The sequence below is a fragment of the Capsicum annuum genome, chromosome 6 (genome assembly GCF_002878395.1).
Source record: "Capsicum annuum cultivar UCD-10X-F1 chromosome 6, UCD10Xv1.1, whole genome shotgun sequence".
Taxonomy (NCBI): domain Eukaryota; kingdom Viridiplantae; phylum Streptophyta; class Magnoliopsida; order Solanales; family Solanaceae; genus Capsicum; species Capsicum annuum.
The window spans coordinates 208,316,129-208,331,595 of record NC_061116.1 but is presented as its reverse complement, the minus strand read 5'-3'; the positions used below and the strand labels follow the sequence as shown (position 1 = coordinate 208,331,595).

The following is a 15,467-nucleotide window of genomic DNA, read 5'->3' as shown; positions in this document are numbered from 1 at the left end:
TAATTTAATATTTACTTCTTATTTTATTCTGAACAAAAAATTTTATAAACCACACATAATAATGCATTTCAAAAGTGGTCTTATGTTATATAATATTATAACATATATTTAAAATTACAAAATTCCACAAAACAAATCTTTTTCTCTATATAGTACTCCCTAGTCCCTTCGTCTCATTTTATATTCATCCGGACACAAAGTTTAAGAAATAAGAAAGACGAGATAATTTTTATTAAATTTTTCTTTATTAAAAAAATATACTATTACTATTTTAATTAAGTGAGACCATATAAGTTAGACTAATAAAAGTAAAAATGAAATTATTTCTTAAAATAATTATCAAATAAGGAAAGATGATATTTTTTTTAAACGAATGAAAAAAAAATAACGACACATAAAATAAAATAAGATAAAGGGAGTAATATATTTACAATTTCAAAATATACTAGTACTACTTTTTTAAGCTACTACGACAAGCTTTGAAATCAAGATTTGGATATATGGAGCTATATGACCGGCAGTCTAATGGTTGGTGATCAAATTAACCACTAGGCAAATAGTCATTTGTAAAAAATTAAATTAAAAAAAGATTAGGTTAGGGATATTTCTACACGTAGTTGCCTGGAAATATGTAATTGGTGTCACTCTCACCCCAATAAATAAATAAATAATATAATATACACTCTTAGCATTCATGTGTCTAATCGAATTACATACATGGTTAAACCCAATGTGGCATTTTCTTGCCTAAAAACTATAGGAAAAAGACGTACTAATTAAGGTCGGCATCTATCTCAATTCTTAACTATCTCAATAAATTTATATTATCTATTCTTAGTTCGTTAACTAATGATTATATTATAACAAGTACTACTACTTAACTGTTATACTCCCTCCATCCTATTTTACTTATCCCAAATTGGGATGACACAACAATTAAGAAAAATAATAAATAATATGGCTAGTTTATCAAAATACCCCTATTAAATGATGTTTACATTTTAATTTAAAGAAAAAGTAATTAATGCAAAGGGTAAAGCATGAAAAAAAAAGTTTGTCTTATATTGATAAGTAAAATGGGATAAGTAAAATGGGACATCAACTTAGCCAATTTGAAAAGGGTAAAATGGGACGGAGGGAGTATTATTTTTAAGTTTATATATAACCCGGCTAACTAGAGGGCTTTTCATTCCGGTCATTTATTAAATTTAAATTATATGTCCTAGGATAGCGATGTAGAATCTATATGTATATAATCAGGTTATTCAAAAAGTTCTCCGGTGTAATTATATTCTATTTTATATCATTGATTAGTAACTTGAGAATGTTATTGTTGAGTTTTATCAATGAGAAATCAGTATAGGGTAGAGAGTAACAGAGAGAGTGAAAAAATACTTTCTATTGTGTCTTAGCTCCCAAGTGTTCAATGTACAATATATATAGAGAGAGTCAGCTAGCTACTCTAGCTCTAACCGACTCTTAGTCACCATCTCAACTCTAACTGTAATTAGTTACAACTATCACTTGGACAGCCTGTCATCTACTAACTAATTCACTGCTGCCTTAGACTTAAACACTATTCCATTGCTATCACAACACCCCTCCTCAAGCTGATGCTTGAAAGATATCTTTCAAGCCCAGCTTGGACATCAAATGTACATGTTGTCCTTTGCCTAAACCTTTATTAAGTACATCAGCTTGTTGCTCTCTTGTGGAGATATGATGAGTCTTTATCATCCCTTGAATCAGTTTCTCTCTTACAAAATGGCAGTCAATATCAAAATGCTTAGTTTTTTCATGAAAAATTGGATTAGCTGCAATTTGAATTGCAGCCTTACTGTCACAATAGAGATCTATAGGCAATGTAAGTTCAACTCCCAGCTCTTTGTAAAGACCACATAGCCAAGTCAGCTCAGCAACCACAGATGCATACTTCTGAATTCAGCTTCAGCTAAACTTCTAGCTACTGTATCTTGTTTTTTCGACTTCCAGGACACTAAAGCATCTCCATACTTCACTAGGTAACCTGTAATTGACCTCCTTGTCTAAGGACATGTCCCCCAATATGAATCACAATACGCAACTAGTGTATCTAACTTTTGAGCAGGCATCAGTAATCCTTGACCAGGTTCTGATTTGATATATCGAACCACTCTTAATGCAGCCTCCATGTGTGACTCCTTGGGTGCATGCATGAACTGACTCAGGACTTGCACTGTAAAGGATATATCAATCCTTGTCATAGTTAGATACAACAACCTACCAACCAACCTTTGATACTTGCCAACATCTACCAGGGGTTTATCATAAGAATTATTGTTGGAAATATCTACACAAGCATCATATTCTATAGAGGTCAACCTTGTACTTGGATCCAAAGGAGCTTGGACAGGTTTAGCCCCACTCAATCCCATTTCTAAAATAAGTTCCAGAGCATATTTGCACTGAGACATGACAATTCCATCCTTGGATCTAGCAAATTCTATCCCAAGAAAGAATTTAAGATCACCTAGATCCGTCATTTTGAACTTCAACTTCAGATCATTCTTTGTTCTTATTATCAGTTCCATGTTACTTCCAATAACTAGAAGGTCATCAACATACACTAAAACTATCACCAAGCCATGCTTAGTCTTCTTTGTGAACAAAGAGTAGTCATAAAGACTTTAAGCAAAGCCAAGTTGTACTAAAACTGCAGTCAGCTTTAAGTTCCATTGTCTAGGAGCCTGCTTAAGTCCATACAGGGACTTATGTAATTTGAAGACTTTACCAGACTCTCCCTGTCTGCAAAAGCCTTGATGAATAGTCATATAGACCTCTTCGAAGAGATCACCATGTAAGAAAGTATTGTGAACATCCATCTGTACAATAGTCCAATGATGAGCAGCAACAATAGCTAAGACAGACCTCACTGTAACCATCTTGGCTACAGGGGAAAATGTTTCTAAACAATTAAGCCCCTCTTACTGTGAAAAACCTTTTTTTACCAGACGTGCCTTGAACCTCTCAACAGCCCCAGAAGCTAAGTACTTCACTTTATACACCCACTTACATCCAATAGGATGTTTTCCAGGTGGGAGATCGACTATGCTCCAAGTATTGTTTGCATCTAGAGCTGGAATTTCAGCTTGCATTGCCTCAACCCAATGAGAGTTAAGATCAGCCTTTTAAAATGTTTTAGGCTCCACAATAGCAGAATAAGAGGCTAAGGCAGTAGCAAAAGTAGGACAAAGAGAATCATAACTAACATGGTTGGAGACAGGATACAAACAAGGAGATGTTTTGGGCTGAGGAACAAAGTCTTGAAGCCAGATGGGACTTTTTCTAGGTCTAGAAGATCTCCTGATTGAAGGAGGTGTATCAGGTGGAGGTGAGGAAGAAGAGGGAGATACATATTAAGAAAAATTTGTATCAAGTGGAGGTGGAGATGTAGGAGACACAGTCAAAGGAGCAGAAACAACTTGAGAAGCAGGTTCACTAGGCATATCAGCAAAATATAGAACTAAAAAAATAGAGGTCCCTTGAGAAAAACCTTGAGAAAAGGGAATGAGTGATTCTTGAAATGAGACATCCCTGCTAACAAACAACTCTTTGGTGTGAATATTATAGAGTTTATAGCCCTTTTGAAGAGTAGAATAACCAAGGAAAATAGAGGGAATAGCCTTTATAGCAAACTTATCTAGTTTCTTGACTAGAGTAGTATAAGCTAAGTAACCAAAGACTCTGAGGTGATCTAGAGTGGGAGGAGTATTATACAAGAGCTCATATGGAGTCTTACCATGAAGTACAGATGAAGGAATTCTATTAATAAGATATACTGTTGTTAAAGCACATTCACCCCAGAACCTTAAAAGAACACAAGACTGAAACCTTAACGACCTGGCAGTGTCTAGAATATATCTGTGCTTCCCTATCAACTACACCATTTTGTTGAGGTGTGTACACACAAGAACTCTGATGAACAATACCAAGGCTATGTATAAGTTCAGACATTTGAGAATTAAAGAACTCACACCCATTATCAGTTCTTAACACCTTAACATAAGCATTGAACATATTCTTTATCTAAAGAAGAAAGCGTTTGAGTGTAACTATAACTTCAGATTTGGAGTTCAACAAAAAAACCCATGTATACCTTGAAAAATCATCTACCATGGTCGGAAAGTACTTTTTACCATCAAAGGTAGGAACCCTATAGGTCCCCCACACATCACCATGAAGTAACTCAAAAAAACCAGAAGAAGTAGTAGAGCTTGAAACAAAAGAAAGTCTAGATTGTTTTGCCAATGGACACACAGTACAGTGTTCAGCAGTAATATCACTATATATATTCTTGAAGCAGTTCAGAACTTTTAAAGTAGGTAAAGGAACATGTCCTAGCCTTTTGTGCCATAGACACAAACTTATTCTAGAATTTCTCACACTGGCTGCAACTAGAACAGAAGAAGCATTATCACCAATTTGAGGTCCTTGAGAAGTTAGCTGACAATCTGTATTTATCACATATAGGTTATTCTGTAGTCTTCTAATCCCCCTCACTTTCCCACTGAATAGATTCTGGAAAATACAAAACTCTGAGTAAAACAAGGCATAACATTGTAACTCCTTTGTTAGTTTAGACACAGAGAGTAGGTTATACTTGAATTCTGGGAGATAAAGAACATGATTAATTTCAGCTCTTTGCAGAACCTGACACTGACCTATATGAGTTACCTTGGCCAAGTTACTAGTTGGTAGATGAACATTACCAGTACTAGAGATGTCTAACATCTTGGAATTGCTTAGGAGATTTATATTATGAACCATATGTTTAGATGCACCTGAGTCTACTATCCACTTATTATCATCTGTCAGGGAGATAGAACTATGCATAGTACCTGTTGTACCAACTGTATTTGCAGAGGTAGGATGTCTTTCAAGTAATTAAAGAATCTGTTGATATTGCTTATGAGTAAAGTGAGGCATTGCTGAACCTCCTGCTGTACACCGTCCACCGGTAGAGTGATTTCCAAGTTGCATTCTAGCCATTGCTTCACATAGATCATCAAAAGAGCCTGGATAATTTACAGCATTAGTAGTAACTAAATTCTTCTTCTGCCCTTTTGAATCATTGGGATAAACATGGAGTTTATAACAAGTATCTTTGGTATGTCCCTTCCAGTTATAATAGTCACAATATAGATTGGTCTTCTTCAGTCTATAGTTGGAGTTGTTGCTGTGATTCAGTCCAGAAAATCCTGAGTTCATAGATAATTTCCCTTTCCTATAGTATTGGGGATTTATGCTACTTTGTCCTCCCCTGTATCCTTTATTGTAGGATGTACCACCTGTATCAAATATCTCAAAGGATATGCCTCCTTGTTTGGCACCAGAATTGAAGGTATTTTTCCCACCAAAAAATGTCATACCATCGGATGTATCAGTTATGTTGATAGAATTTGATTAGCAAGTAAACGTTGTCCTTCCTCCGATATAACCAAGGAACAGGCCTTATTGACAGTAAGAGTAGGATATAACATTATAATTTGACTACTACACTGGTTATATGAATCATTAAGTCCCATTAAGAACTGCATTAACCGTTGGTGTTCAAAATAAGAGGCATAAGTTTGAGATTCGTCACACGAACAGCTAGGACATGGTATAAGAGAATCATATTCCTCCTAAAGCTCTTTCATCTTAGAGAAGTATGATGATACAGAAGATGTACCTTGCACCAGTGTTGCGATTTCCTTATGGAGGAAGAAGATTTACGATCCATCTACTTTGTCAAATAGCTCTTTCAGATCAGGCCAAACCTTTTGATCATTTGATGCATACACAATTCCACTAAGTAATTCTTTGCTCACATAAATCATAATCCATGACAACACTATTACATTGCATTTTCCCATAAATCATGCAAAACAGGTTCAAACTTCTCCTTCGCATGTCGGCCATCTACAAAACCTAACTTGCTCTTTCCTAAGAGACCAATTCGCATTGATCTGCTCCATAATGCATAGTTTTCAGACCCAATTAGTTGTATAGAAACAAGTGAACTGCCTGGAGCATCGCAAGCATGTAGATACAGAGGATGGTGATGATCAATCATGGTTGTAGTAGCACCAGATGAATTAGAGATTTTGCCATTAATAACACCAGTTGTACTCGTCATAGCAACATAATTATGTGATGGGACACTCGGATCTTTCAGCAAAAAACATTAGTGCACAAATTTGAGCAAAAATTTACAGAATTACAACAATCAACCACAAATTCGAGCGACAGAAAAAGGAAAAAATATGATTTCGATCACTATCTTCACTGCCCATAACTATGTGACAATCAATAAATGATTAAGTCAACTTGGCTCTGATACCATGTTGAGTTTCATCAATGAGAAACCAGTATAGGGTAGAGAGTAACAGAGAGAGTGAAAAAATACTTTCTATTGTGTCTCAGCTCCCAAGTGTACAATGCACAATATATATATATAGAGTCAGCTAGCTACTCTAGTTCTAACCGACTCTTCCCCACTATCTCAACTCTAACTGTAATTAGTTATAACTACCACTTGGACACCTGTCATCTACTAACTAATTCACTGATGCCTTAGACTTAGACATTATTCCATTGCTATCACAATAGTTATAATAGGTTAAATCACTTTAATAATGAGGAGAAAAGATTATGGGGTCATTTGGTAGGGTGCATTAGGAGAAGTAGTTCATGTATTATATAGAATATTATTTAATACTATGTTTGATAGAATTTTATGATACAAGCTTAATGGGCTTCACTCTTTTGGGGTCGATGCTTCCAGGAGGGATCCAAGACTTGATTGTTTTAGGGGATCAAATACATGAATGGAGGATAGCTTGGAAAGAAGCTATATTTGAAGATATCCTCCGAGGAAAGAATGGGAGACACCACATTTGGATGATAGCTTGGATTTCGAGAGAGTATGGGCGTCCATTGCATTGTTTTGGGGGGAAAGAATAGAAACGACACTTCAAATTAAATTATTTCCATGAAAATGACCATGAAATTTAAATTCCCCTTTCTAGCCATTTCAATTTCTTGCCTTGTTCTATACCGCTTCTACACACCTTTTATACAGTTTCTATACATATCTGATACATATAAATATTCTGTACGGAAATTATACAGTTTCGATACACAATTTATGCAATAATTGTACTTTTTTTACACATTTTATACAATAATTATATAATTTTTATACACTTTGTATATATTTTATACATATACATATTTGATAGAACTATACAATTTCTATACATATATCTTATATAGATTCATATTCTATATAATAATTATATCATTTTTATATAATTACATTTAATTATTATTTCTAAACAATAAAAAGATATATATATATATATATATATATATTATTTTTCAGTTAAAAAATTTATAGCAAAAAACAAACTGAAATATTTTTAAAAGGGTCGAATGACCCAAGTTGAAAATTGTATCGGTATTGTATCTGGACTACGTGAGCCAAAATGACCCAAATTAGGAAATGATTATAAAGCTGAAATAGTATACAAAAAGATATCAAACTTGGGCTATTTATTTTAAAAAGTGCTATAGAGTATCCGTTTCCCTTGTTTTGCCGCTTGGGTCACTTTTGGGCCCAATAGCAATTCTGGGTCACTTTTGAGCCTATTGTCTAATAAATTGCCCATGACTATAAGTAGTTAGTTTTCCTTCATTTTAGAGATAGTTATTTAATGATGAATTGAGATACACTTGCAAGTGTTTTTATTGAAACTTGTTGGGAGTTTCTTTGGTTGTCTAGAAATGTGGGCGCTCGGAATTCGTTTCCGTTGTGTCCTCGTAAGAGGTTGGTGTTGTCGGTAATTGATAGTAAGGTCTAGAATTTGGTATACCCTCGATTGTCCTCTCGTTATCGATTTATGTCAATCTATCTATTCTTTACTTCATTGTCTCGTTTTCCTTTGTTTTCGTGTTCATTTTCGTTTTCGTAGTTTTGTCTCGTATCATTTTAGATTTATGTATAATTAATACATATATTAGTTATACACCCAACTTGATATTAATACATAGAATTTAGTACCACAGGATTAATATATGTAAAGACAAAATATTCCTTAAATTCTTTTAAGCCTCTTTTTTTTTAATATATTTGTACTAATAAGTCTATTTAAATAAATTAGCTTACAAATTTTATTATTTAGAGAGAGTTGTCTGTTTCTAAATAAAATCCAACATCAATCAATACAATATTTACAATGAGTTATATAACTTTCTTTTTTTTTTTTGGAAGGGAGGGATACTATCGACTTTTATTTCATTACCAAAAATAAAAATTACAAAGCAGTAAGGTTAATAAAATCTGCTTAGAATAGGAGGGATCACTCATGAAACTCTATCTAAAAACTCTATCGACTCTTATTTTTAATTGAAATTTTACGTTTTGTGAGTGAATCAATTATTAAGATGACAATTATTTACTCTCAAATAATTTTAAGTGTGGATATAAAAAATTTATTTTTTAAGAATAAATAATAAAGCTTTAAAAAAAAATACACAATGGTACAAAATACACAATTATTTACACCGTACTTTCAAGAATTTTCATGGTGGCAAAGAAATTTTTGAAGCGTTTTAAATCAAACACAATACATGATATATCTATTTTTTAATTAAATGAATCAAACACTTGATAAAAATAATTCAAATACGACAAAATCTCTTCCATTACTAATCCCTACATTACTAATTACTAATTCTTGCATTACTTGTCTTCGTACCAAAAGACTCCTCAGTGTATAAATTTTAAGCTCTTGTTTATTTAGTTATTTAATAATTGGAATAATAGAATATTTAGGATGCAATCAGAAATTTTATTTCTGATTGGACCAGACTAATTGAGGATTAAGACTAATTCATAGGGTGGGTGGAAATGGGTGAAAGTAGTTGGACATACTACTGATTAAAGAATATTTGTACGTAATCAAATATAAATTAAACAGGACTCCTCATTTAATTTATTCTCTAATTAAATTTATTTATGGTATGTATGCACATATATGGACTACGTATGTTGATTAAGAGTGCAAAAGTACGTTTAAACCTTATTCTACTTATTAAGAAGTACATATTTGTTCTAAATGGATGCAAATCCATAATCATATTTAATTGAATATTCTTAAAACTATGCAGTTTAATCTACACACATTTAATTACTATATCAGGATTATTTTCTATTTTAAACGCTACTTATCCATGGTTAATGATATGGAAGCCATGATATTATTAAGCATAAAATTAAACATATATACCTTTTGCTTTACTTACACTTGGTTAATTTGTCTTATATATATGAGAATAAGCGAAACCAAACGGAAATTTTCTAGAAGGAGAGTTTCTTCGATTGTTGAAAAACAAAAAAGAAGAGTTTCTTCGATCTAAGAACTATTTTCTTTAGCTATAGTGGAGAATATTATATAAAAGCAAAGAAGAGAACGAAACTCCTCTCCTCACAGTCAAGCAGCCGAACGCCTCTTTCTTTTTATTAGCCAATAAGTTTGGAACCCTAATACACGCCTCTTTCTTTTTATTAGCCAATAGGTTTGGAACCCTAATACAAAGAGTGACTTATGTACTTCATTTGTTACCACTCTACGACGAAGGCAGGAGCAGAAGGAGGGACTTAACCCTCAACCTCAATCTCTATTATAGCAAGTCACAAATTACAACAATGTACAAGAATTATCAAAAGATATTTTTAATCAGAAAAAATTAAAAAGACCGACGTGGATAATAAGAAGTAGATACAAATGTCAAATGATCATAGAAAGTCATATCGTAGTGGGCATTGATTATTATAACAATAATAATAAATAATGGCATAAGAAAATCTAAAATGTTGATGCATCTATCAATGTCAATATGGTAGCTGTAAAAATGAAGACAAAGGGAATGGCTGCTTCTTTCTGAAGATATCATACATAGAAATTACCGCACAACTTTAATTATATATATATATAGTTAATTATTGCCTCACAAAAAGGAAGAAAAAAAATAATCTCCTTAGAGCAATGGAAGAAAATCTCCCTCCAGGGTTTAGGTTCCATCCAAGTGATGAAGAATTAATAACATATTATCTGAGTAACAAAGTTTCTGATTTCAATTTCACTTGTAGAGCCATAGCTGATGTTGATCTTAACAAGTCTGAGCCTTGGGACCTCCCTGGTAACCCTATATACTTATTCTTTGAAATCCAATTGCTAATTATTTTGCTGCTTCTCTTTCTCCTCTTCTTCTTCTACCATTTATTTTCAATATTCTTGAGTCTTGGAGTAATTTGCTGGTAAAGTTGCTGCCATGTGACCAAGAGGTCACGGATTCGTCCTGAAACCAACCTCTAGCAGAAATGCAAGGTAAGGCTGTGTACAATACACCTTTGTGGTGGGTCCTTCCCTGAACACCGCGCATAGCGATAGCTTCAGTGCATCGGGCTGCCTTTCATCAAAGAAAGAAAAGAAGCAAGAATTTATAATTGTTTCTCTTTCTCATTCAACGTATATATGGTCTTATATATATTTTCCTAGAAGAAATTAATGATATTGCACTTAATTCTCGAGAATAATGAATCTATTGTATTACTTGTTGACTTCTTTATTTATCTACAGATCAGTATATATAAATATACCTACTGATTTTCGATGTTCAGAAAGAACCAAAACAAGAATTTCTTGTTTTCTTGCTTCTCATCTCATTTATTTAGCAATATTTCAAATAGATGGCTGTACAGATAGACTTTCAAAATTTGTGGTGTTACGTATGTCATAATATTTTTATAATTATTAAACTTTTGAAATTTGTAATTTCAAATAGATTACAAATATTTGTGTGACAACCAAAGAAATTTTAAGAAAAAAGTCTTTTAAGTTATATACTTGTCAATCTAAAAAAAAATAAAATTTTAATACTACCATGTCACTCGCTCAAAGAATATTTACCTAGTATAATTCTTAAAATATGGATCTGGCATCTTAAAAAGTAAGAAGGTGACAAATTAACAATGTAAAGATAACCCATTCTTATATTGACGGTGCATATTGCTTATTAAAATTTGAAAGGAAATATTGCAATTCGTCATTCTTTTTAAAAAATAAATCAATAAAGAAATAGTGTGAAACAAAATAGATGAGAGGGAAGTATATCAAATAAGTCCCCAAATATCGTTATAAACTGCTGCATGAAATCAATTCTAATTTTTTACATGTTAAATGTGCATGCGTATATACGTACAGCGAAAGCGTCGATGGGAGAAAAAGAATGGTACTTCTTCAGCCAAAAAGATCGAAAGTACCCAACGGGACTTCGAACTAACAGAGCTACAGAAGCTGGCTACTGGAAAACAACAGGCAAAGATAAGGAGGTTTATAGGGGTGGAGTTCATCTTGTTGGCATGAAGAAAACTTTGGTTTTCTACAGAGGGAGAGCTCCTAAGGGTGAAAAAACCAATTGGGTTATGCATGAATATAGGCTAGAAACCAATCTTGGTTTCAAACCTTCTAAGGTAAGGTTCATGACGAGTTTTCATTACATTCTGAAACTTCATGCTCGATTAATATAAGACACAAAATGAGCACATCTTTTGTGGGAAACCTTACGTAAATGTATTTGACCATCAATATGGTCCAAGTATACAATACCTATACACGACTTTGATGTATATGTTGTTTTAATTGTATACAATATACACTATGTGCTATGTAAACTAGATGGCCCAAAAATCTCAATTTGAAATCAATGTTAGTTTTAGAATTCAATTTCTCATTTTAAACACGTCAACTTGAACTTGAAGTAGGGAATTTGAAATTTATAAGTATTTAGCTTCAAGTGAGATATTGCTTGTCAACCTGTATGTTCAAATGTCGTTTTCAATTTCAACTTCATATTTTCTTTTTAATTAAACAACAATTAAATCATGTAAAAATGCTAAACATATGTCATGTATCATCTTAATTAACTACTATGATAACAAAACCAAGATTGTCAAGCAATTAATATCACTTTTCTTTCATCTTTTTTCAGGAGGAATGGGTAGTTTGTAGGGTGTTCCATAAGAACTCAACTGCAAAGAAACCACAGCCAACATCATCGTCCCAACAATCTGACCATGAAGATCAATCCACTTGTGACACTTATCATCACACATTACCAAATGAGTTTGGAGATATGGACCTAACAAATAATTTCAACCTAGCCACTCCAATTGGCAATGGGTCATTGACCAATATCTCCTTACATAATTACAGCAATATTCAAGAGAACATGAATATCATGAACTTGGCTGCTCTACCGTCAGTGAATTCTTTGCTTTTTAGGGCATTACAATTAAGGGGGAATTTTAATAATCAGCCAAGGGATGATATAATTCCAGCTACTACAATAACTAGTACTAGTAATTACCCCTTTAATATTCAACCGCAAGGTACTATTTCTGCTTTCGGGGTTGATTTTGACCCAGTACTGGAACCGCCTTCTTCCTCTCATGTGGTGTTCAATCCTCTTCAGCCCCAAGGAGAGCAATCATACAAATTGGACTCTAATATTTGGGAGTAACTTCGTACATTTCATATTATAGGACTATTCAGAACGACTTTCTGTCACAAAAAGGTTACATTACTTGTAATGATTGACTCGGGAAAATCCCTAGTCTCTATTAATGTACGTATCTTTTATTCAAGTAAATTAGCTCCATATTTGCATTTGTATAAAAATACTAACTTCGAATTGGGAAATATATATATACTCTATATAAAGTACTCTCCATATTCATGATAGTCATCACTATATAGTCTATATATTTCCACCTTTGACTTTTATTATCGGTCAACCAGTGACACTTTTGATCTTTGTTCTTTTAAACATGTTTATTATTTAACTTGGACAGATACCAAATAGATTAATTACACTAACAGTGTGTTTGACCAATCATTTAGAATCAACTTATTTTGAGAATTGAATTGCGTTTTTTAAAAGTGTTTTTCAAAAAATCACTTTTGGTGAGAAACAATTTGTGTTTGACAAATATATTTTAAAAAAAATATTTTTGAACAACAATTAGTGTTTGACCGAACTTTTAAAAGCACTTTTAAGTATATTTTTCTCAGAAATGCTTTTTTTTTAAATGCTTCAGTTTTTTTTTTTTTTTTAGATTTTCAAAAGTTGTTTCTACTGCTCCCTAGAAACACTTATTTTCTTCCAAAAACTTGATCAAATATCTCAATTTTTTAAATAAACACTTCTTAAAAAAGAAAATTAGCTTGACCAAGCAGGCTATAAGTCTGATGAGTTTTTGATTAGTGAAGTCATGACTAAACTTCTTACATATCCATGGCATCTAATTGGAATACAGATGTATAATTTCTCCAATCTCCGGTCCCCTTAATTTTGGGCCATGGAGGCCCAATATTATACTATCATCTAGGCCCTAGGGTGTGTTTGGTATGATGGAAAATATTTTTCATGGAAAATGTTTTTGAAAATTATGGTGTTAGGTTGGTGAGTAGAAAATATTTTTTAGAAAGATATTTTCTAGCGTTTGATTGGTGAGTGAAAATATTTTTTTTTAGAAAATACTACTAACTGTTAACTAGTTTATCAGTGTCTCTGGCAACCCAACAATTTGTAAGAACTAATTTAAGCATAGCAAATAATATTAACATCGAATACTAAAATATTACAATCACTAAATTTAAGAAACTATTAGCAAATATAGGAAATATTTTTCAACATTTTGTCTGGACAATCTCAAGATATATACTACAAGCAATAGAAATATAATGGAACGACAAACTTATTCAACCTTGTGAACAAGTTACATCGATGACAAGATGAAATATGCAATTAGTAAAAGTAACATAAGTAAGTCTTCCTCTATGCATATGAAAATAACAACACATTCAACAAACATTGAAAAAGGGAAAAATTTGGGCTTCACTATTTTCTATTTCAAGCAGTAAAAAATTGAATAAAGCACAGTGCAAAAACATTTTCGAGTAATGTAAATTTTTGAGAAATGTGAATTTTTTGAGTCATGTGAATATGAGTGTTGTTGGGGTGGGGGTGGGGGTATAAGTCACATTTGTCATTTTTTGAAAAATAACTTCCCTTGGTCCATGAGGGAAGTCATTTTCCCTCGAATAGAGGAAAATGAGTTATCTTGGAAAATATTTTCCCAATATTTTACTACAACCAAATAGGGGTGGGCATATTTTGGTTTAAATCGAAAAAACCGAAAAAAGAAACCGAAATTTAATTTTGGTTTCGTTTTTTCCGACCGAATTCGGTTTGTAATTTTAAAATTTTGATTTTTCGGTTAAATTTTCATTTTTCTAAAAAAAAAATAGGTTAAACCGAAAAACCAAAATTTTATAAATAAATAATATATAATATATAATATTATATATATATATAATATATATAAATATATAATATATAATATTATATATATAATATTTAGTAATTCACATTCACAATTAACATTTAATAGCAAATTTGCATACGTCGCGGGCTATTTATGGATTGTTTTAGTGACTCAAATATTTAGGACTTCTTTGGTGACTTTGGACTGTTTTATGAACTATTTATGCATAAAGTATGTTGTTTCATGGACTATTTTTATGAGTTTTGTGTTGTTTTGTAGACTATTTATGCAAGGTTATATTATATGTAATAATTAATGACGTTATGTATTATGTTAAGCTTATGATTATTTTATTTCGTTTCATCCTTGTTGAATTATTTATAGTTATTTATATTTGGGAATGAAAAACAGGTTTGAAAAAACTAATTTTTCTAAAAAACCCATCAATTTTAAATGCTCAGTTATGAAAAAGAGAGACTAACTACTTTAATATTTCAAACAGAAATAAAAATTCGAAATAACCGAACCGAATTTGTAAAACCGAACCAAATCGAATTTATTTCGATTTGGTTACTGATGTCATTTTTGTCAATCTGAAAATCGACAAACCGAACTGATATTAAACAATCAGACCGAATACCCACCCCTACAACCAAACAAGGGAAAATAGAAAAACATTTTTCATAAAATATTTTCCATCATACCAAACACACCCCTAACGTTTGCGATAGCTTACAAATTTTTTGATATTACTTTTCATATGGTGTTTGAGTATCAAAATTTTAATTTGAAAAAATAAATTAATTTAATCTAATTTAGTTGAAAAATTAATCAAATTGGCACACAACATATAAAAAGAAATTGAGAGGGTAGTGTTTAGTTATGAAAGTCAAAATAAATAGTAGAATACTTTTAGATATGCTTTTGAACATATAACTCTAAAATATAAGAGATCTTATTGTATAAGAGGTGCTTTTATGTAAGAGGTCTTACTGTATTATGTGTTTTACATTTGCTTGTAAAATTCAACTAATTGAATTATTTCCTCATTTTG

At 32.0% G+C, this 15,467-nt stretch overlaps 1 protein-coding gene across 1 annotated transcript; it reads left to right on the top strand.

Moving 5' to 3' along the window:
- The first annotated feature begins 10,051 nt into the window (after positions 1–10,051).
- Positions 10,052–12,776, top strand: LOC107855377 (NAC domain-containing protein 87). Its single transcript, XM_016700378.2, has 3 exons — positions 10,052–10,224; positions 11,289–11,557; positions 12,076–12,776. The coding sequence occupies exons 1-3, from the start codon at positions 10,071–10,073 to the stop codon at positions 12,604–12,606; spliced, it is 954 nt and encodes a 317-aa protein (XP_016555864.1). The 5' UTR covers positions 10,052–10,070; the 3' UTR covers positions 12,607–12,776.
- Positions 12,777–15,467: the final 2,691 nt, after the last annotated feature.

What these genes read in the sequence shown, in the direction of transcription:
- LOC107855377 (XM_016700378.2), top strand. Translation starts at nt 10,071, where the DNA reads ATGGAAGAAAATCTCCCTCCAGGGTTTAGGTTCCATCCAAGTGATGAA. An exon ending in TGAGCCTTGGGACCTCCCTG is followed by an intron (nt 10,225 to 11,288) that starts GTAACCCTATAT and finishes ATATACGTACAG; the next exon opens with CGAAAGCGTCGATGGGAGAA. An exon ending in TTGGTTTCAAACCTTCTAAG is followed by an intron (nt 11,558 to 12,075) that starts GTAAGGTTCATG and finishes ATCTTTTTTCAG; the next exon opens with GAGGAATGGGTAGTTTGTAG.